General features: G+C 37.8%; 1 protein-coding gene across 2 annotated transcripts in view; it reads right to left on the reverse strand.

Annotated features, from left to right (window-relative positions):
- ETFA (electron transfer flavoprotein subunit alpha) overlaps positions 1–24,580 on the reverse strand; it is an 82,968-nt gene that overhangs the window by 51,488 nt on the left and 6,900 nt on the right. For both annotated transcript variants that reach the window (XM_047737612.1, XM_047737613.1), the window contains exons 2-8: positions 12,215–12,361; positions 10,284–10,365; positions 10,099–10,181; positions 4,097–4,196; positions 2,739–2,849; positions 2,023–2,124; positions 1,624–1,692 (exon numbers count right to left, since the gene is read on the reverse strand). In XM_047737612.1, the coding sequence (XP_047593568.1) occupies positions 1,624–1,692; positions 2,023–2,124; positions 2,739–2,849; positions 4,097–4,196; positions 10,099–10,181; positions 10,284–10,365; positions 12,215–12,361 (694 nt within the window). The remainder of the gene's footprint in view (positions 1–1,623; positions 1,693–2,022; positions 2,125–2,738; positions 2,850–4,096; positions 4,197–10,098; positions 10,182–10,283; positions 10,366–12,214; positions 12,362–24,580) is intronic.

Below are 24,580 nucleotides of genomic sequence, written 5' to 3' on the forward strand. Positions count from 1 at the left end.
TTATTATATTTAGTGTCTGTGGTAGGCAGAAAAATGGCCCCTCCAAAAATATATTCACTTTCTAATCCCCTATATTACCAACACAGCAAAAGATATGATACAAAGGATCTTAAGAAAGGGTCCTTATCCTGAATTATCTAGGTCGCCCCTTAAATATCATCACATGTATCCTTATAAAAGGGATACAGAGGGAGTTCTGATAGAGATACACAGAGAAGAAGGTGATTTGAAGACAAAGCCAGATATTGGAGTGATGCACCCACATGCCCAGGAATATTGGGGCAGCCTCTAAAAACTGGAAATGAAAAGATTTGCTACCAGAGTGTGGTCCTACCAGCACCATGATTTCAACATACTTCTGGCATCTAGAACTGTGAGAATAATTTTCTGTTGTTTTAAGCCACAGAGTTTAATAGCAATTTGTTACAGTAGCCACAGAAAACTAAATCTAGTCTCACTCAAATACAAGTGTAACTTCTATAAGGAGAGAGACTGCTTATTTTGCTCACTACTATTTCCCAGCTCCTAAAATAATACCTGACATATGGCAGACACTCAATAAATATTTGTTCAATTAAAGAATAAATGAAGGACATAAACACCCTCAAAGAAAACCATCTGATTATAGAATCAACACTGCCCTTATTCAGACAAAACCATTACTGTTTCTATGAGTACATGTATTAGCTAATATAAAAGCATATAAAAAAAACCTAGAAAGTTATACACAAAACTCTTAAAAAGGGGAAAGAAGAAAAGAATGGAAACTTTTTTTTGAGAGAGAGAGAGCAAAAGAGATGGGGAGGGAGTGGGAGAGGGAGAAAGAGAATCTTTTTTTTTTTTTTTAAAGATTTTATTCATTTACCTGACAGAGATCACAAGTAGGCAAAGAGGCAGGCAGAGAGAGAGAGGAGGAAGCAGGCTCCCCGCCGAGGAGAGAGCCCAACGCGGGGCTCAATCCCACAACCCTGGGACCATGACCCGAGCCGAAGACTGAGGCCTTAACCCACTGAGCCACCCAGGTGCCCCATGAGAAAGAGAATCTTAAGCAGGAAGGGAAGGAAGAGTAGGGGAGAGCAAGAATCTTAAGAAGGCTCCATGCCCAGTGTGGAGGTCGACACAGGGCTCCATCTGATGATCATGAGATCATGACCTGAGCCAAATCAAAAGTTGGACACTTGACCAACAGAGTTACCCAGGTGCCCCCTATAAAAAGATTATATTCATGCAAGAGTTCTATAATTAAAAACTAAAATATTTCCAATTTTCTGATTTCAAAAACCATTCCATTCTCTTCAGTATTTTTAATACATTCTATCTTTCCTTTAAATGGTTAACTACAATTTTAAAATAACATTAACTTCTATTTTTATGAGAGACTGCTATCAGACTACCAATAATGAGAAAAACAAGGGCATTCCTGAATCTAAAGTAGGCACTGAAGCTGACATTTAAAGATTTTTTTAAATGGAAAAACAGGGGTGCCTGGGTGGCTCAGTCAGTCGGGTGGCTCAGTCAGTCAAGTGGCTGCAGCCTTCAGTGACTTATATATAAATGAAATAATAAAGAAAAAATATTTCCAACAAAAAGGGAGTATTTTTCTACTAAAGAAAATACCTTTACCTGCAGCATGTAGTTGATCTGCCAAATCATACAACAACTTAAAGTTCTCTCCGCTCTTCAAACCCCGACCTCATTGAAGAAGACAAGAAAAAAAACAAAAACAAAAAAAAAAACAAATTAAGTAAACATAAACTCCTTTCTATACAGCTTTAGAGATGACTTGCACCAAGCTCCCCCTGGTGCCAGTGATATAGATGTGCAATTGAGAGCCAAAATTGTATTATCAAGCTCATGATTTCATCTTCCTAATTGGTAAAATGGGAATAATACTTGCAACCTACCTATTACTTACATTTGAAAAAAAAAAAAAAAACTGTACTCCTCTATAATAAATACTAATAAAATCAATTTTAAGATTATAACATCTTTTAAAATTAATAATTATAATATTCCACTTACCACCAGATACTACCACTTTGGCACCAGTTAGCTCTGGTCGATCACTTTTGGTTAATTTCTGGTCAAGCCACTCTGCTATCCCCACTGGGGAAGGACTTGATGCTGCATACATTGATACAGATAACAAAACAATGACCATGAGTTAAAATTTAATAATAGCATTTTTAAAAGAAACACATAAAGAATTAAGTCCATGAAATTCAAGTTTGTTAGTTACTGTGAATTTTTTGTGCTTCTAAATTCATTCTCTCTGATTTTTGTTAAGAATTGAAGGGATAAAATTCCAGCCTTTACCTCATTAGCTATATGACCTTTGAGAAGTCATTTAATTCTCTGAGTCTATCTAAAAAACTGGAATAACCCTCTATGAAGTTCAAACATTGTACCTATATATATATTAAAGAGTAACACCCTCTATACATTTACTATTAATTACATTCTTCCATTATACCGAGTGTCCCAAGTATTATAATATCAAACAGTGAGAAAAAAGTGAAGCAACACCCCTTTGATCTATCAAAGCAACTATAATAGTACCAAAAATGATATGAAAAGGCACATTATAAATATTTCTTCTTTTTGGAAAGCCTGGAAATATTATTTAGACTGAGCTCTCAGACACTGTTCAAGAAATTTAACCAGAGGCCATACCTTATTCTAATATAATCAATGAACTGAAAAACAAGAAACAAAACAAATTTCAAACCAACACTCACCCTTTTCTGAACTGGCACTACCTCCACTTGCTGCTGCAGCTTCAAAAGATGTTCCTCGGACAGAAAATACCTTCACTTTCTCATCACACTTCACTGTACATAAAGCATTCCCTGAAATACACAATTTTTTTTTTTTTTTAAATACCCATGAAAGGCAAGTAATCCTTTGAGGTTCAGAATTTACTTCATGAAAACAAGGAAGAAGTAACTATGAACCAGCTGTTTTCTACTAAGTATAGGAAAAGGTACCATAACACTGAAGAAATTCATCAGTAGAGATTTGTATAACCTTGGATGTTTTTAAAAGCAGGGCAAGCGCTGACCTGCCTGGAAGCAAGAAATTGGAATAGGTTAGGCAGCCACAATAAGAAGGCATACTTCTTCTAAAAGGAATATAAACAAAAGCTTTCTTCTCCAAAAACACAGTCAGTAACTCAAGAATATGAGCTGCAACAACTTAGGAACACAGCTACTAGGCTTATTAAGAGAGGAAAATAAATGACAACATGACAGGGCAGAAGGCACCTGGGTGACTCGATCAGTTAATCGTCTGCCTTCCGCTCAGGTCGGGATCTCAGCATCCTGGGATTAAGCCTGGCATCCGGCTACCTGCTCATGGGGAGTTTGCTTCTCCCTCAACCCTCCCTCTCCCGCTGCTCATGCATGCACAGGTGCTCTCTCTCAAATAATATCTTTTTTTTTTTTAAAGAAAGAAAACACAATAGGGCATAAATAACAAGAGATGTGATACTCCAAGATTTTAAAAGAATTATGGATTAGCAATCACGTAAGAGTGAGCTAAACTTGACCAATATTTCCCCTCAAACACTACCAAAGACGAAAGATCTAATTTGGGAACTGACCATTAAATTGAAACACACAATTTTAATCAGAAAGAACAAAGAGTCCACTGCCTTCACTAGCCCCACTAGAGACTAGTGTGCTTAGCAGAAGAGTAATCAACTAAAGAGACACTGAAATGAATTTCTTAATGCAGATGGAAATGGAGTAGAAGCAGTGAAGATTAAGAAAACTGTTTTTTTAAATGGAAAAGTTTTGCTTCTCCAGGTGCCAATTACAAAATGTATTGAATAGTGAATCTAATTTTTATTGATGACTTGAAAAATCTCATCACTCTATAAACTGAATAACCAAGCAGGAAAGAACTGTGCTCTGGATCTATCAAACACAATGTCACGTCATGGTCTAGCAGCAAATCTAGGATTAAGACTTTTCTCAGACATGTTTAAGATGGTCCATTTAAAGCATGACTTGTTTAAAATACTATCTTCAAATTAATTTCTGCTTTTAAAATTCACAAAAAGTTAACACGTTGATTATTTTCCTTGGTTACTCACCTGCATAAATAGTTCTCACAAATGTGTCAGGAGACTTGATTGCAATGATGTCAGAAATTGGGGCAACATCAAGTTTGGCTGCTATCCTGGGCAAAAGGTTCTAAAAGCAAAAATAGCTTTGAATTACACAATATATACCGATGGATAGCTATCAACTACCAACACTAACATTCTTAAAATGCATACTCTGCAGAAGTTTTAATTCAAATCTTTTATATTTCATATGCATCGTTAGACATACTATAATTTCAAGCACAATTTTTTGGATAGTCTTTGAGATTAAATAAGAGTCTATAATTCCTATAACTACATTAAGAGTTTATGAGTTTTACAGTAATAAACCATCTTAACTCAATATGTTGAATTACAAGATATGACATTCGCTTTAATGAATATCACTCACAAAGTGTGACCACCATGGATTACTGAATTTAGGTGAAACAGACAAATATTTAGAAGATCAATAAAATTCTCAAATACTAAAACAGATTATACATGTATATATTTACTTACTGTATATGAAAGAAAAGATTTCAAAGCAGACATTTTCACCTTTTTAAAAACTCAATATTGCATTAAAAAAGATCAAAACTAGCCTAAATATCCATCAACAGGGGATAGGTCTATTAATTATAGCTCACCCACATACTGGAATCCTACATAACCATAAAGCAAACAAGAATGAGAAAGGTGAGGCACAGCCTGTATAATATGTACAAGAGCAACAAACCTAATGTAAATTCTGCAAGTTCTCTAGATGTGCACATAATATCTCTGAAGTAGATACATGTGCTAACTGCACCCTCACTAGCGGGGATCAATGGGAAAGCCACAATATCCCCAAGTCTCAGTTACTTCACCTCATGAATGACAGAAAGAGAATTCCTGGTTTTAGCTTAAAATTTGAGGACTCTAAGGCTATAAAAAAGAGTTAGTGAAGACAGAATATCCATACTTTCTAGTCTCAAAGGTTTCCTTAGATGATAACATCATCTAAGCATAATTTAAAAAGTGAAGTGTTGCATTTTTTTTTAAATTTAAAGATTTATTTATTTGAGAGGGAGTGCACATGCACCTGCCAACAAGCAGGGGTGGGAGTACAGAGGGAGAAGGAGAAGCAGACCCAAAGCTGAGCAGGGAGCCCAACGTGGAACTCCATCCCACGACTCAGAGTTCACGGCCCAAGCTGAAGTCAGATGCTTAACCTACTGAGCCATCCAGGCACCCTGCGTTGCTTTTATCACACAAATAGCTGAATTATACACTGCTGTCTACATAGATCTTATTCCATGGCAGCTCCTGAACCTGGTACATGAAACCATGTGAGAGCAAACTATCACTATAACAGTACTCAAGTTCCTCTCCTCAATTCCATCCCCAAATCCTCTTTCTCTAAGAATTCTCCCAAGATTACCTTCTAATTACTCCTTTATTCTGTATCCTCCTGCATGCATTTAACATACACTATTTAATTGGCACTAACATATAGTTTGTTTTAAAATAACTTTAATATGGGGCTCCTGGGTGGCTCAGTGGGTTAAAGCCTCTGCCTTCGGTTCAGGTCATGATCTCAGGGTCTTGGGATCGAGCCCCATATCGGGCTCTCTGCTCAGCGGGGAGCCTGCTTCCCCCCCCTCCCCCCGCCTGCGCCTCTGCCTACTTGTGATCTCTGTCTGTAAATTAAAAAAAAAAAAAAAAAAAAAAAACAAACCTTTAATATACATACTTATAATGACCCTCAACTAAACTTAAACACCCCTAGGGTAGAGGTTTTGTGTCTTCCATTCCTCTTGTGTCCTCTATCTACTAAGTGGTTCTAAATATACTGACGCTAACTAACAAGTGCTGACAGCCTGAGTCAATTTTCCTCATGTTGTATCTACAACAGGAAAGATCTAATTTTCAGTTTATTTTTACCTTATTATACAGCAGTCCTCTTTCAACCACAACAGAAGAACTACTGAAAAGTACCACAGTTTATAAAAACCGGTTAGAAAAAAATTAAGATCTCTTAGAAAATAAAGCATTTGGGAAAACAACTAAAATGCCATCAAACATACTTCTAACTTGGTAAATACAAAGTTTAGAGGATACCTACTTTCTTTCTTTTTTTTTTTTTTTTAAAGATTTTATTTATTTATTTGACAGAGAGAGATCACAAGCAGGCAGAGAGAGAGGAGGAAGCAGGCTCCCCACTGAGCAGAGAGCCCGATGCGGGGTTCGATCCCAGGACCCTGAGATCATGACCTGAGCCGAAGGCAGCGGCTCAACCCACTAAGCCACCCAGGCGCCCCAGGATACCTACTTTCAAAATAAATCAAATTTGATAGCATTTAAAGCCTGCTTCACTAAATAACTCTTTTTTTAAAATCACCTTCAACGCTTCAGGAAATACCACTGGAATATTGTTACCTGGCTGAAGAAATTCTCTAACAAACATTATGTTATGCAGATTATGTCTCTTTTTATAGTTTTAAACTTTCTAAATTGCTTGAAACTTAATATCTTTTGTACTTCCATTATCCCATATTTCATTTTAGCACATCTGGAAAAAAAACTGACCATGGTGCTTAAAGGCATATGTATCTCCAGGTATGATCTTTCATTTAAATGTCCTGAGAGGGTAGATGGTGAACAGATCTCTCTCTACACTCTCCAAGCAGGCTTCACCACACTGGTTTGAGAAGAGAGGCACAATTGTCAGAGTGTTTGTTCATACATAAAAAGATGACAGATTTTTAAATTCTAGCATACCAGTATAAAAGTGTGCTATCTCAAAACCACAGTTGGTAAAGGACTGTTAAAGAGCAGATTGCTGGGGCGCCTGGGTGGCTCAGTGGGTTAAGCCGCTGCCTTCGGCTCAGGTCATGATCTCAGGGTCCTGGGATCGAGTCCCACATCGGGCTCTCTGCTCGGCAAGAAGCCTGCTTCCCTCTCTCTCTCTCTCTGCCTTCCTCTCCATCTACTTGTGATCTCTCTCTGTCAAATAAATAAACAAAATCTTTAAAAAAAAAAAAAAAAAAAGAGCAGATTGCTTAGCCTCATCTAATGGATTCTTTCTCATTCCAAACCCATTCAGAGGCTACAGCACCAGCTACTCTTATGTGACCCTTGTTCTCAAAACTTTCATATGCTGGGTGCCTGGGTGGCTTAGTCGATTAAGTGTCTGCCTTTGGCTCAGGTCATGATCCCAGAGTCCTGGGATGGAGCTCCGCATCTGGCTCCCTGCTCAGCAGGGAGTCTGCTTCTCCCTCTCCTCTGCATCTCCCACCACCCCCGTCCTCCCCCTCCACTTACTCTCTCTCTCTCCCTCACTTTCTCAAATAAATAAATAAAATCTTTAAAAAAACAACTTTCATATGTTACAACACAGCAATCAAGGTCAGACTATTAAAATCTAGCTACTTAGATGCAACAAACACTCTGGGTTTAATAATCTTTTCGGAGAACTGTCACCACAAACTCAAGACTCATGAAATTTGTTTAACTCATCTAACACAGAATCAAAACTCTCAGAGATAGAATGGTCCACAAAGATCTTTTAGTTCAATGCTCATCTGTAACAGAAGTTGGATGTTAATCCTCTGACTTAATCTTCTCCAGAGTAAGGAAAGACACCCACCCTTTTTTTTTTAACATCTCTCACTGGCAGATCTTGGACATCACTTGGTTAAACTGCATCATTTTACATATAAGAAAAACAGACTTCAGTAAGGTAAAATGACTAGCCTAAGGCCATTTAGGTCTGTGGAACTACTTTATTACCAATTACTAAATTCTATAAAAAAACTAAAAATTTATGATAGTCTACAATGTGACAACCTAATAATAGAAGGATAATTGTTTATTAAACTCATGTGTTTACATTGTTAATGCCTAGAAATTCTGTTAACTTTAAAAAATTTAATGAGTTCAAACTGATAATTCTAAAGGTTAAAAACAAACTACAAGCAATTTACATGGGTTATTCTGTAAATTCTCTAGATGGGTTGCAGTGATTCATGTCTAGAAGCAATACTGCACCACAGATAAATATTCACTAACTACTCATTTTGCACAAAAAGAGATGAAGGTCTTGGAAGCTCACTGTTATTGTCACTCAACATAATTAGCTGATCTAAGAGATTATATCTTATTCCTCAAACTTATATTTTAAAATCAATTACAACAGAATTATGATAGTAAAAGGAAAAAAGTCAAATCAAGACTATTCAAAGAAGAAATAAAAACCAGTAACTGTATGATCTCATGATCAAAGAAATGCACAATTTTCACCCATCAGATTGGGGGAAAAGATGTTAAAATGTACAATACCAGGTGTTGGCAAGTCACCCTCTCATGCGACTCATGGAATGCAACCTGAGACATCCTTTTAAGACAGCAATTAGCAATACATATCAAAACTTTAAACGTACAGTCTTTGACCCAACTCTTTCACTTCTAGATCTCTAGTCTAAGTAAATACATGTATACAAGGATGTATGTACAGGCACATTTCCTTACAACAAGGTTTACAAATGCAAAAAATTAGAAACAATCTAACTGTCCAGCCCTGGCTAAATATGGAATATTATGCAGCCATTAAAAAAACAAGAGAGACATGTTTTATTTTTCAAGACACACTCTTAAGTAAAAACCACCAGTCACAAAACAATTCATAATATAATATTACATTTTAGGAGTAAAAAAATATGTGTACAGGTATTATAATTTCAAAATCCATAACAAGGGGACTAAAATAATACACAACTGTTAACACCTATATTTCTGAAACAGGAAGAGGGAGTTGGGAAGAAAGGGGAACTTTGATACCTTGCTCTGCATACTACTGTACTATATGCATCCTTTCTAATAAAAATATATTTGTCTACAACCTAATTTGTAATCTTTAAAACTAAAAACTGCAACTTATTAAGAATGGAATAGAAGAAAAGGGAATTAGAATACCTATGGCCACAGAGAGAGCAAGAACAACCCAGTGACAAATTCTCTTGGGCACCCCCCCTTAGTTTACCTCCCTCTTTTTTTAAAACTTCAAGCAGATAACTAACCATTTGATAGCACATTCTTTCTTCACACATATCACAATGCACACGATCAGATTACAGCTTTCTTCATCCTAAGGATGTTTCTAACTATCACACAGCCCTTCCAAATTCTCCAAGGAGACAGAATTTGGCCTTTGTAAATATCCGTCAGCCACCCAAATAAACCACTGCTTAGGATGGGTTACTACTACAAATGACATTTACACACAGATAATTCAACATTTTTTTTTAAGATTTATTTATTTATTTGACAGACATCACAAGTAGGCAGAGAGTCAGGCAGAGAGAGAGAAAGCAGGCTCCCCGCTGAGCAGACAGCCCGATGCGGGGCTCGATCCCAGGACCCTGAGATCACGACCTGAGCCGAAAGCAGAGGATTTAACTCACTGAGCCACCCAGGTGCCCCAATTCAACATTGTTTTTAAAGAAAAATAATCTTTAGGGGCGCCTGGGTGGCTCAGTGGGTTAAGCCTCTGCCTTCGGCTCGGGTCGTGATCTCAGGGTCCTGGGATCGAGCCCCGCATGGGGCTCTCTGCTCAGTGGGGAGCCTGCTTCCCCCCTCTCTCTCTGCCTGCCTCTCTGCCTACTTGTGGTCTCTCTCTGTCAAATAAATAAATTAAAAAATATATATATATTAAAAAAAAGAAAAAAGAAAAAGAATCTTTAAAAAGATCCTAGTTTTCTCCATGACAAAATTTGAAAATGTGGAAGTAGCATTCTAATAATTCTGACAAAATCTTGAAAGAACAGATTTGTCTCTGTGACAAAATTTGAAAACATGGAGTTGGCATTTTTAAAGAAATTGTAACAAAGTCTTAAGAGAAAAAATTTTAGCAAAACTACCATTCAGAAAGCCAGGATTAGCTACCTAAACAGAGTCTATTGTACATTTTCAGCATAATGAAATCCAACCCCTCCAAGTAATGACAGACTCCACATTCTCGATCTTCTCACCTTTCCAAAGGCAGATGCTCCCGCACAGATGTGTGTGTAATTGAACTGCTTCTGAGTTGCCAAAATCAATGGCGTCAGCTCCTCTGAGAATTAAACACATTTGATAAATACACTTCGTGATATTTTCATATTCTTATATTCAGGCATACTTCAGACACTACACTTTTTCCACTGGAAAAGCTCACCTGGAAGGAAGCCTTTGTATGTATCATGCTGAGCCACCAGAACTTTTGCTACACCTGCTACTTTGCAGAGATCTTGTACCACCTGTAATTAAAAGAGTAATTATCTGCCTAACAGAAAGATACAAACAGAGCCACCACTACAAATATCCACAGAACATAAAATCTTGATGGTCAACTACAGAAATCATTGTTTTTTAGACTACAGAAATAGTTCTTAACAGAAAAAGAGTGACTGAAGTAAAAACAAAAATTCTTCAACAACAACAAAAAATCTTAGGCCAATTGATCTTACTACCAATTATCTTAAACAAAAATTCCTGCCTTGAAAAAGAAAGGTATTAATTGATAAGCCAAAATTAGCACAGCTCTCTACTCAAACTTAGTTATAAATTGCACTTCTTACCTTTCAATTAATTCAAGTGTAAATTCATCATTTTAGAAATGGTGAAAATGAAGCAATGGTTAGTTCTCTCTCTCAAACACACAAACAATAACAACACAGCCTATGGGTTTGCTAGAGGCAAAGAATAGGACCTGACCACACTGGTTTACAGGCCACTGCACTCTATTTGGCAATAATGATTTCTGCTGACATTAAAATCATTGAATTTAGGCAAGAGAAAAATCTTATATAATGATCCATTGTCAACTTCTGAGTTCCTGCCCAACTACATATATTTAGGTATGATAAAGCAAAATAATCTTTACTTTAATTCCTCATTTCTTCCTGTGTTGAATCAGAATGAAGTTCTGGGAAAATTTTTTTGACTACTCAGAATTCTTATATACAGAAGGTAAGTAGAATCCCTTTTATTCTCTAATTACAGCAAGATTGGCTTTTGCTTTAGCAGGGACGTAACTATCATATCATGGTCTCTGTCTTCTTGTTCACCTCCATGATGATTCGCTGATGAGTAGGCAGGAAAAGCTGTGCCTCTGCCCCCACTCAATGCAAGGTAAGGCTGCAACAATATTCACGGTTTCCAGGCTCGTAAAAGTACCTCTGTCGAACCAAGTATTCACTGGCAGACTATCGGGTACTATCAAAACTGTCTTTTTTACCAGAAAAAACTTCTGACACTATACAGAAAAATCACTTACTGCTTACAATAAATAACTTAAAAAAAAAAAAACAGTATAAAACTGAAATTTGCCTAAGCTATTAACAGTTTCTTTACACAAGTACTATTTTTCTTTCAGATAAGACTGTGACAAAATGAGATCGTAACTAAAGAGAAAATGATTTCTGCTTTGATTTTTCTCAAAAGAGTGTGAATAAAACAGCATTTCAAGTCCCCAGCTGCATACTTGGCAGCTCCTGCACGGTACAGGAGGGAACTAGTAGCTCAAGTTAACTGGAGCATGATTTCAACTACACTGCAGCCCAGGAGTACAGATCCTGCAAACCATATTCTAGCACCCTTCTAGAGAGTTAGTTCACAAAGCCATTACCTCATTGCAACAACAACAACAAAACGAAGAACACCTTTTACTAAGAGCTATAGTTTGAAAAGCATAGTACTTAACATTTGAAGTCTTATACCAATTAAAAATTAAAATCCATGATACTCCAGATTTACCACTTTCAGGAATTAAAAGCAATTAGCTAGTATATTCATCAATACAAAAAAGGGATCGGCTATTAACCTCTAAGGAGACTCAAATATTATCATTCTACTTGGTACCTGATGGCACACGATGGTGCCAGTGGAACTAAATCAAGTATTTTACCTCATTTCAAAAGACAAAATGCTTAGTGAGCAAACCTTTTAGTTCCTTTTTCACACGTAGTAATGACTATGACATTGGCCATTTAATGAGGATTAGAGCCCAGTTTGGGTTATAGTCCTCAGCATAATTCTCTGTTGCCATCTTTCCCTGTCTCTTGATGGAGATTATATTTGCTATGGCTGACCTTAAAAATTTCTCACCTTGTCACATTTGGTTCCAGCTACTAAGCAAGACACTTCACCTCCAACACGTTTGGCTGCAGTGATGGTATTTAATGTAATGGGTGATAGGGTATCATTTGCATGCTCGGCTATTACCAGGGTACTTTGAAATCGTAGCAATGAGGCCTAAAAGGGGAAAAAAAAAGGTGGAACAGAATATTCTAATACAAATAGATTTTTAAAACCCTAATTGTTAAGCATGTGTACTTTAAAAAAAAATGCACACAACACTCAGTTCTATAAATGTATTCATAAAGTACTTGCTCAATGGCAAAAATTAAACTATTTGTGTCTATTATTCTATTACTAATATTCTTAATAAAAAGTGCGAATTTATATTCTATTAGAAAAACTTAATTATTTCAAAAGAAATTTCCCATTAATCTGTGTTTCTGAATATTATGTGTCCAATGAGAAACTGCCAACTGCATCTAAATTTAAAATTCTTAAGTCGAGAGGTGCCTCGGTGGCTCAGTTGGTTAAGCGTCCAACTCTTGATTTCAGCTCAGGTCATAATCTCAGCGCCGTAAGATGGAGACCCACAGCAGACTCTGCCCTGGGTCTGGAGTCTGCTTAAGATTCTCTCACTTCCTCTACCTCTGTCCCTCACCCCCACCCTGACTCAGGCACGTGTGCTTTCTCTTAAATAAATAAATAAATGTAAAATTCCTTTTTTTTTTTTTTTAAAGATTTTATTTATTTTTCTGACAAACAGAGATCACAAGTAGGCAGAGAGGCAGGCAGAGAGAGGAAGGGAAGCAGGCTCCCCGCCAAGCAGAAAACCCGATGCGGGGCTCGATCCCAGGACCCCAGGATCATGACCTGAGCTGAAGGCAGAGGCTTTAACCCACTGAGCCACCCAGGGTCCCAATAAATGTAAAATAAAAATTCTTAAGTAGAACATATTAACTATCAAATTCAGAATCAAACTATTACTAGTTACATCTGCTTGCACCACAACTGCTAAAGATACAGTATATCCAGAAATAATGGGTTTGAAACCAATTACTAAAGTTGATTTTATTGCTTTCAGGCAAAATGCATTCAATACCCAAATAACTGATAATGTAAATCTGTCTTTAAAACACAGTATCACACAGTTATTTTGCTGGGCTTCCAACTGTTTAAACATGCTTCTAAATTGAAAAAAGAAGCTTGCAGACCATATCTTGGAACCAACCAGTATCCACCTATATCTACTGTGGACTATCAAGAGACCATCAATAGCTCACAGTCATCTGGAATAATTTCCAACACCAGGAACACAAAGATGAACAAGAATGGTCACTGTACTCAAGGATTTTAAGGGAAATACGACTTGTTTACATACAATTATGAGAACAGTCTTTCAATCAATGAAGAGATCCAAAAGGCTGGAGGTTGCAGATCATGAAATATAGAATCAAGAGGAAGAAACGAAGAAATTTAGGTGTTCTTGTCATATGAAAACATTAGGAAGGCTACCACAGATGTGACAAAATAAGAAAACTCTGGAACTATCCTTATGAAAAATCACAATGAGAAATGAGAAAAGGAGGCTCCGAGGATCAAATGGCATGGTTGTACGGCTTAATTCAGCAATAATCTTTGATCTGGAGCTGGAGTGAGGAAAGCATGGTACAAAATTTACACCAGAGCTGGAAATTTACAAAGGAGGGAATGAATGAAAGGCAGGCAGGCATGGGACTATAATGCTCATTATACAACTAAATTTACAAAATACATTTACTATATTGTAAATACCAATTGCTATATTTTAATATTATGTTTTTATTGCTGTTAAGTATATGAGCATACCAGTTTAACCAGTTCTGTAATCATTTGGGTAATTAGTAATTTTTTATTATTGTTTATAAAGATTTTTTCAGGTACTGATTTATTTGAGAGAGTGAGAAAGCACATGCAGGGGGAGCAGCAGAGAGAGAGAGAGAGAGGAAGCAGACCCCCTGCTGAGCAGGGAGCCCAACATGAGGCTGGATCCCAGGACCCTGGGATCATGACCTGAGCCGAAAGCAGGTGCTTAACTGACTGAGCCACCCAGGCGCCCCTCTAATTTTATTATCATAAACAATGCAGGGGCATCTGGCCGGCTCAGTCAGTGGAGCATCCAACTCTTTATATCTCAGGGCTATAGTTTTGAGCCCCACACTGGGTGTAGAGATTACTTTAAAAAAATAATAAAATGCATAAAAATCAAACAATCCAGAGAAAACCATCCTTATAGGTGAATCTTTGTACTCACCCTCAACAAATCAGTTTGTTTTTGTGTAGAAAGACCCTTCTGACTGGAACCTGGCCAGACCTTAGCTGCTCTGCTTCCATAGAAGACTAAGCCAGATTCTCTGCGACCTTCAACAAGCTATAGGGACTCTCTTCCCCTAAGCTGTCTACCTGTTCATCCTCAACCTTCTCCTCAGTCCTCTAAATCACCTCTTTCCTTGATGAACCAATCCCAGAGCTGGGAACCAGAAACTCTAGGGATATGCCAGTGAAAGGAATCACTGCATTATGTATCATGGATGGCATTTCTTGTCTTTTTCTTCCCTTTCTGTTTACTCAAAGGAAGCAAGGAAAGGGCGGAAATGAGACTTATGTTGTTGCCAGATCAAGTACCTGTTTGTATAACTTATTCTTTTTTACAATTAAAAAAACTTGTCTTCTTACAGGAGGTGGTTAAAGTAAGGTTAGAAATCGTTATGCATATCTTATGCTTCTTTTCTTATGACAAATTCCTAGAAGTGTTAGATCAAAAGGAAGGCACACTTTTAAATTTTTTAATACTGACTGACACAAACTGTTCTCCAGAAAATTGTAGCAATTCACAACAGTTCACAATTCTTGGGATGGAATAAAAGTTCTTAGAAGGCAAATACCATGCCTATTCAAAGAACCTAGTACAATTTTTTTTAAATCTACATCTGCAGAAATATATAGCATTTTCTCTATTTTAATCAGATGATCTTGCAAAGAACTCTAATTAGGACTCAATGGCATAATTTATTATTTAAATCACATTTCACAAGAATTGCCAGTAACAAACTCCTTATTACCAATATATGTCAGATACCATATTTTGATTATGTTTCACACATCATTTACTATAAAAATTATGAGATTTCCATCATCATTTCAAGAATAAATCCACGATTTGGTGGCAGAAAGCCCATACTTGCCATAAATTATAGTTTCAGCATAAGATAAATTAGGCAGTTCTCCCAAGGAATCATCAAGCTTTTTAAACTTCTAGGGGGAACACTATATATTATTTTTAAAAGACTATTCAAAATTATAAGAGTAAACAACAACAAAAGAACATACAAAAGAACCCACTCAGTTATCTACCTGATCAATATTTACTAATTATTGTTACATCATACAGGCACTCTATATTACTTTATCACTTGACTCCTTATAGTTTTTAATACTAAGTTTCCTTCTAACTCAGTGTTTTCTACCTTCTATTCCTCAGATACGACCTGAAGAGAAGCTACAGCACCTAAACATGGTTATGTGGCTTAATTCAGCAGTAATAGTTATGTGTAGCAGGAGAAACCAGTCTGTAGCCTTTAAAATGTTATGCCTCAATATAGAGCCCAGTTTCTTTATCTGCAAATTGAGCGAGGTTAGCTAGCTCTGAGGATTTCAAACTACACTCCATATAAGACTAAGGGTGTAGGGAGGCATACCTCAGGAACCACTACATAGGATAAAGTAAAAACCAGGCAAGCAGGGTTGCCAGAATGACTCCCCAGCTCTGCTTTAACCAAATTAACTAAACCAAAATATACAGACATTGAGAGAGAGACAGGTGACCATAGAACAACATGGGGGTTAGGGCACTGACCCTTGATGCAGTCAAAAATCTACATTAACTTTTGACTCCCCCAAAACTAATACCGTACTGTTGACCAGAAGCCTTCCCAATAACAAGTCAATTAATACATATTTTGTATGTTACATATATTATTATATACCATATTCTTAAAGTAAGCCAGAGAAAAGAAAATATTAAGAAAATCATTAGAAGAGAACATGTATTTACTGTACTGCACTCTATTTATTAAAAAAAAAAAAAAATTCACACACAAGTGAACCAATGCAGTTCAAATCCATGTTGTTCAAGAGCCAACTGTATATCTTAAAGTTTACAACTCTCTGATGTAGGTATTATTATTACCTTAACTTTACAGATGAGGAAACTGGAGCTTAGTGTCCACATAGCTAGGAAGCAGAGCCTGTTTAAAAGTGTAAGCAGTCAGGGGCACCTAGGTGGCTCAGTTAAGTAGCTGGCTCTTGATTTTTGCTCAGGTCATGATCTCAGGGTCCTGGGATCCAGCCCCACACTTAGTCACTTAGTGGGTAATCTGCTTGTGGATTTCTCTCCCTGCTCATGCCCGCTCACGCATGCTTTCTCTCTTTCTCAGATAATCTTTTTTTGAAAAGCATAAGCAGTAAGACTCCAGAATTTGCATCTTTAATTACTAGCTCACAACAAAGTACCATCATTTTTAAGCTGTTTTATACTGGTATCCCTAGCTTTTCAAAAATTCATTTTATGCCACTTCACTTTTATGAAGGACCTACCTGTTTCCACTACCCAAAAGAAATCTGAAGAGGACTTTCATTTTTATGAAAAAAGGTGAAAAGCAAAAATAGCACTGACCATTTGTTTTGCAGCAAGCTGTACCCCCAAAGCATCACATACCCCAAAGCAGCAAGAGGGGCACCATCAAGCTCCTTCCCTGGAACTACACTCAGCATCAAGACACCATAGCTTTGAACTGTGTGAGCATCTGTGATTTGTCTTATTTTGTACATCCATTAACAAAATGTATCCTACGATATCAGAAAAACCTAAGAGAGGTAATTTTTTTGGTCTCAGAACGCTAAAAAATGTTTCCTTGTAAGTTAATGGCAACTGCTTCTTCAGTTTACACCGTTTTAGCTTAGGAAAGGTTTTATACAAAAGCTCTATTTTGCGTATTAAGGGAAACCTGTAGATGGGTCATTCCTGTAAGATTTCACTTAGCAAATATTTTCCTAATTTTTAAAAAATAGCATTAATCAAACAGAAACAAAAAAAGATGATGTAAAAGTCCTCTTTTCCAGTTCTAAACATTCTATAGCCCTAAAATCCTACTTTAGGTATAAGAGCAACATAGATAACTACTAAAGATTCAAAAAGGTCCATTACTGAAAAGGTTTTTATTTTTTTTCTGAAAAGGTTTTTAAACAGAAGTTATGTTATGTTTTATTTTTCTTAAAGAGTTTATTTGTCAGAGACAGAGAGACAGAGAGAGCACAAGCAGGGGGAGCTGCAGAGGGAGAAGCAGACTCCCGATTGAGCAGGGAGCCCAATCCTAGGACCGTGGGACCACGATGACCCAAGCCAAAGGCAGACACTTATCTGACAGAGCCAACCAGGCGCCCCAACAAAAGTTATACTTTATTATCTTATGATCCATTGTATCTGTATACTTTAAAAGGGCCCTATTTTTTTTTTTTAAGATTTTATTTATTTATTTGACAGAGATCACAGGTAGGCAGAGAGGCAGGCAGAGAGTGAGAGGGAAGCAGGCTCCCTGCTGAGCAGAGAGCCCAATGCTAGGCTCCAGGCTCCATCCCAGGACCCTGAGATCATGACCTGAGCCAAAGGCAGAGGCTTTAACCCATTGAGCCACCCAGGCACCCCAGGGCCTTCTTTTTTATGGGGCGGGGGGGGGGGGGGAGAGCCAAATTCTTTTAAACATTCAGAGATAACTATAGAAAGACTTAATAAGGTAACAGCCCAGAAATGAATCTCAACCTTTTCAAAACACTGAAACTACTAATGCAGGAGGCTGTCACCATAAATTCTGGCTCATTTGACCTGGGCCCTCAAAATTGACAATGTTTCTATGTTACCCACATTGGCAAGCTCACTCTCCATAGCAACTATTTCAAATAACCCCTGCTGATGTTTCTCAAATGCTGATAGAGTCAGCTTCCTACTATGAGAAGAGAGCCTCATTTCCTACTTTATTCACAATGAAAACTGAAGCCCTTAGAGGGGGGGACCTGCTTCACCTTCCTGATATCCAACAAAAATTACTGTCTCTGTCCTATCAAAATGGAAGCTACAACAGGGCCTAGATTTGATAGCTTTATCTGAGCTCTAGATTCTGTCCTCTTAAATCTAGTTGAAGACTTCTTTCTATAATCTCTCAGTAATATCTCTAACCTCTCCCTTTTCCAGGGCTCCCTCTGATCAACATTTAAAGATGTTTGAGGCTCTCCCAATTTTAAAGAAGCCCAAAATTAAAAACCCACTAGCACCACCTTCCACTCCAATTCTCTAATTCCTCAACTTCCATTCATGCCTCAACTACCTGCACTCTGGCTTATGTCCTCACCAAAATTACCCTCAGATACTTTTCAGTATCTGACATTTCAGGCTTTACCTTACTTATTCTCTCAGGAATATCTGAAATTATTGACTACTCACTTCTCATTTGCATGGCTTAATTTATAACTTACGACCTATATAAGAATCACATATATATATTGGAGAAACAAGGAAGAGATACTAAATCTTATTCCTAAGTACTGGACCTAAAATTAAGCTACATTTGCACATCCAACTGACTTGGATGTCAGTTTTGCCTGTCTCCATCAAGCACTCTCCAACTCAGCAGATCCTAATCTTAATTCATCTTTCCCCTGATCCTCTAGCCCCTTACCAGATTGCCTCTCCAGAATTCTTTAGAGGATGTACCACTCTCTAACAAGTTGCCCAAACCGTGATCTGAGTCTCATATCTGAGTTTCTTCCTCAACCCTCACATCCAACAGACTACAAAAGTCATACCAATTCTTCCTTCTAAATACAGCATCTCCTAGATCCATTCACTTCTCTCCATCATCAACGCCACCACCTAGTGTACGTCATCATCCTTCTCCTCTATCACTCCAAATCTCCCAAACTAGCTTTCTCCCATCCACTCCATTTCTCTGTGATCTTTCCACGACACAAATCCAGCATATTATTCCCCTGCCTAAAAACATCAATTGCTTCCTGCCCACTAAACTCTTTAGTTTACCAGGCATTTATTTTATGGTGTGCTCGATCTCTCTATTCATTTCATGGTGTGATATATCTGTCCATATATTCCTCTCTTCATTTACACCTTATTTTCAGATACTTGAACTTGCTCTGCTCTCTCTGACCCCCACCTTTCCCTTATGTTGTTCCCTCTACCTAGAGGACCTCTTCCCCTGTTACCTGATTAGCTTCCAGTCAATCATCCTTAAGTTTTCTGCTTAAATGTCAGACTTTCCAAGAAGCCTTAGTACAGTGCAGTGGCAGACAGTACAGGCTCTGGAGCCACCCTGCGTGGGTCTAAATTCTACTATCACTGCAACTTCTCTGTGTCTCAGTTCCCTGATCATAAAATAGAGATGATGATGATGATGATGGCCTCACAGAGTTGTGAGAATTGAATTACTGGAATAGTACCTAGAACATAAATGCTCAATAAACATTAGCTACACAGAAAAGCTTTCTTTGGATCTCCTTGGACGAGTTAACTTTGCCAGCACCAACACAGTACACTGAATTGCCTTCATTATAGCACTTATCACACTTGACTATCCTCACCCAATTACTCTGCCATCTCCACCTGATTTTCTTTTTTAAAGATTTAAGAGACTATGGACCCTGAAAAACAACCTGAGGGTTTTGAAGGGGCAGGCGGTGGGAGGTTGGGGGAGCCAGGTGGTGGGTATTGGGGAGGGCAGTATTGCATGGAGCACTGGGTGTGGTGCAAAAACAATGAATACTGTTATGCTGAAAAGAAATTAAAAAAAGATTTTATTTATTTTTTGACAGAGAGAGAGAGGGAGACAGCGAGAGAGGGAACGCAAGCAGGGGGAGTGGGAGAAGGAAAAGCGGGCTTCCTGCCACGCAGGGAGCCTGATGCAGGGCTCGATCCCAGGACCCTGGATCATGACCTGGGCTAAAGGCAGAAGCTTCACGACTGAGCCACCCAGGTGCCCTGACATTGATTTTAAGGACAGGGGCCATATCTGATTTTCTTACCACTAACCCTAGTTTCTCCTTCAGTGTCTAGTCCAGAGGAGATATCCAGTAAATGAACTGAACATTGATTTTAAAAATTTCTTCATCAAAAGAATGAGATGACAAGCAACAGATTGGGAGAAAACTATTTGCAAAAGACATATAATAAAAAGCTGTTATCTAAAAGAACACAAAGAACTCTTAATATTCAACAATAACAAACTGATTTTTAAATAAAAGCAAAAGATCTGAACAGACACTTCACCAAAGAAGTAGTGGATGGTAAATAAGCACATGTAAAGATGTTCAACATCATGTATTAGGGAACTGCAAATTAAAACAAAATGAGATACTACTGCATACCTATTAGAATAGTGAAAATCCGGGTGCCAGTGGGGCTCAGTGGGTTAGGCCTCTACCTTCAGCTCAGGTCATGATCTCAGAGTCCTGGGATTGAGCCCTGCATCGGGCTCTCTGCTCAGCAGAGAGCCTGCTTCCCCCCCACCTCTCTCTGCCTGCCTTTCTGCCTGCTTGTAATCTCTGTCTGTCAAATAAATAAATAAAATCTTTAAAAAAAAAAAAAAAAAAAAAGAAGAGTGAAAATCCAAAACACTGATAATACCAAATGCTGGTGAGGATGAGGAGCAATAGGAACTCTGGTGGAAATTAAAAATTGTACAGCCACTGTGGAGGACAATGAGGCAGTTTCTCACAAAACTAAATACACTCTTGTCATATAATCCAACAGTCATACTTCTTGGTATCTACCCAAATGAGTTGAATTTATTTACACACAAAAATCTGAATATGGATATCTACCCCAGCTTTAATCATAATTACCAAAACTTGGTAGCAACCAAAAAGTCCTTCAGTAGGTAAATGGATAAACTGTAATTCATCCAGAAAACAGAATATTCAGCACTTTAAAAAAGAAAAAATGGCATATCAGACCATGAAAAGGCTACATAATGTACAGTTCCACTTAGACGGCATGCTGGAAAAGCAAAGCTATGGAGACAGATCAGCAGTTGCCAGGCATTGGGGGCGGAGAGGTGAGAGGGAAACAAGCAGAGCACAGATTTTAGGGCAGTGAAACTATTCTGTATACTACCGTAACTGTGGATACGTGCCACTGTACATTTGGGATACACCCACGGAATGCAGAACACCAAGAGTGAACCTTAACATAAACTATGGACTTTAGATGATAATATGTCAATGTGGTTTCATCAGCTGGAATAAAAGCATCACTGTGGTGCAGGATACTGATAGTGTTAAAAGGTGGGGACTGGCAGAGGGAAATATATGGGAACTCTCTGTAGTTTCTGCTCAATTTTGTGGTGAATCTCAAAATACCAAACGGTGTATTTTTTTTTCACACAATTTTCTTTTTTTTTTTTTTTTAAAAAGAGAGATCACAAGTAGGCAGAGAGTCAGGCAGAGAGAGAGGGGAGGAAGCAGGCTCCCTGCGGAGCAGAGAGCAAGACATGGGGCTCGATCCCAGGACCCTGGGACCATGACCTGAGCCGAAGGCAGAGGCTTTAACCCACTGAGCCACCCAGGCACCCCCACACAGTCTATTTTTAAAAAATCTTCTGTTGCTTTAAAAACATCCTTTGAATAGTTCTACTCTATGCACTGAGCTACAGAAAACAATTTTAAGGGTACCTGGGTGGCTCAGTGGGTTAAAGCCTTTGCCTTTGCTTCAGGTCATGATCTCAGGGTCGTGGGATCGAGTCCTGCATCAGGCTCTCTGCTCAGCAGGGAGCCTGCTCCCCCCCCCACCCCGCCTGCCTCTCTGCCTACTTGTGATTTCTGTCAAATTAATACACAAAAACTTTTTAAAAATATGTATATATATATATATATATATATATATAAAACTATTTTAAGACTCTAGATCAGCCTTTCTCCAAGGCTGCTCATCTAACTCAGAGAAAATCTAAATGACTGTTCTCTTAATTCTCCCAAGAATGAACATAGCTAGGACCATTCTAGACACATAGGAGAGAAGTTAATTCATTGCATATAGTGGGTGCTTTAAATGTTTGTTGCCACCTTACACTTATTAACTTCCTTTTGTGTGTGTGAGTGTACAAGAAGCTTATTGGGGAGTACTCCTGGAAACAACATCTATGAGGCATCAAGGAGACATGACCATGTAGTGGAAGAAGCTAAATTGCAAGACTGCACTGCAGTCACAAAAAAGATCTCAGCTGATCCCACAAGGAGTCTTGGAGCTATGATGGCCCTTCAGAGTTACGCAGAAATGAAACAAGGGTGCTACAGATCTTCCTTTTCACGTGTGTCATTACTCCAGGGCTATTTTTTTTTCTTAAGTTCCAGGGCTCCTTCAGCATGTGCTTGGACCTTACCTTGGACAAAATTCACATGCACTTTCAATTTTGTTTTAACAATCAAACGAACATGACTGATGCTTTATTTTTGTTTCTAGCTCAACCCTGCAAATAATCCATTTAAAAACCAAAATATCTAATAAGAACACATACAATATGAACAGAATTAAAATAAACAAATGATTTAAGATAGCCAAAACTCAAAAATGTTTACCTAAAGAAAATCCTTCACCTTTATTACTTCATCACTCAATAACAATTAAAAAGCACCTCAGTTTACAAAGTAATTTCAGATATCTTTTTAATTTCCCCAACCCCCAATTAGATTATCCTCCCTGCCACTACGTGTTTCCTAAATACCCTATACACCTTCCTGTTACAATGATCATACTTAAAATAATGTGTTCAATGTCTGTCCTTCCTCATCTACTCACACCATGTGAGCAGAAATTAGGTGTGTCTGTTCTCCACAGTGAATTTAGTACCTACCTTTGTGCCTGCCACATAGCAGGCACTCAATGAATGTTTAGTGACTAACTGAAGTTTCCCCAAAATGATAAACTAAACTCTTTGTATCTCACTGGTAACTTAATTATCTAAGCACTTACATGTCCACCTACCAAGAACAGTATATAAATTGTAAAATCACTACAAAAGATACTCCATCATGCTTTCAGAAAACTTACCAAAACTGACCAGACTTAGTTTAAGGAGTAAAATGTGAAGTTTTCTTTCACATACCAACTGCATACCTCACAGAGCTTGCTGGCCCTTCTGAGATGGTATACTTTTTGAGGGCAGGCCTTAAAGGGGTTATCATTCTCTCTCCACCCTTTCAGAGCCAAACTTCTTGAAAATAATGTAATCATCAATTATTGCCTCATCTTTATCTTCTTTACTCATAGCAAACTGGCTTTCACACCCACTATAACACTGAATCCAGTTTCTTCAAAGTCACTAACAACCTTGTTATAGCTAAGTCCAATGGATAAATTTTGGTCCTTCTCTTAACAATGTTGACACTGCTTTTGATTTTTCACTCTTTTAGGTGTAACCACAGAGATTTACTACTCAGGAGTTCCTGCTATGACTTCAAGTCTGTGTTCATGTAGTAAACTACCATAGGTGTTAAAAAAAAAAAAAAAAAAAGCTGGATTCTAACTCCCTACTTTACCCTTACAAACCCATTCAAAACCTAAAGTAGAAAGAATAATTTTAACCTACTCCTCTCCCCACCCCACCATCTTTGAAAACTAAGTGAGATAGGGGTAAGGGGAAGGACAGCATAAGGGTCTTTTTGCTTCTTAACTCAAAAATAAAAAGGCAAGAATAAGCTATAAAATCTTTCCAAGTTCGGGGGCACCTGGGTGGCTCAACTGGTTAAGCATCTGCCTTCAGCTCAGGTCATGATCCCACAGTCCTGAGATGGAGCCCCGTGTCCAGTGCCCTGCTCAGTAGGGAGCCTGCTTCTCCCTCTCCCCTCTGCCCACCACCCACCCCGCTTGTGCTCTCCCTCTCTCTCTCTCTCTCTCAAATAATAAATAACATTTAAAAAAAAACTTTCCCAGTTCTAATGAAAAAGATAAATAATATGTAATTAAAATCACCTTTCCTTATTTTAACATACATTTTATAGTAATAAAATGTATATTACATTTTTGTACTTAAACTAAATAACTTACTTTAACCTCTTTAATAATAAAATATGGTAGCTTTTAATCATGACTAGAAATGTCATATGACATTGATTATAATATTAAAAACACACTCAATTTACTTCATTTTAAAAACAGACAAGGCCCTTAGTAGACACACTGGCAGGCAGAATAATTTTACAGAATTCATCTCATACAATAAATCTTTTAGAACCATCAAAATTGGCTCTCTTTCTTCTTTCAAAAGAAATTAAAATTTACATGCAAATTACACAGTT

The sequence above is a fragment of the Lutra lutra genome, chromosome 7, assembly GCF_902655055.1.
Source record: "Lutra lutra chromosome 7, mLutLut1.2, whole genome shotgun sequence".
Taxonomy (NCBI): Eukaryota; Metazoa; Chordata; class Mammalia; order Carnivora; family Mustelidae; genus Lutra; species Lutra lutra.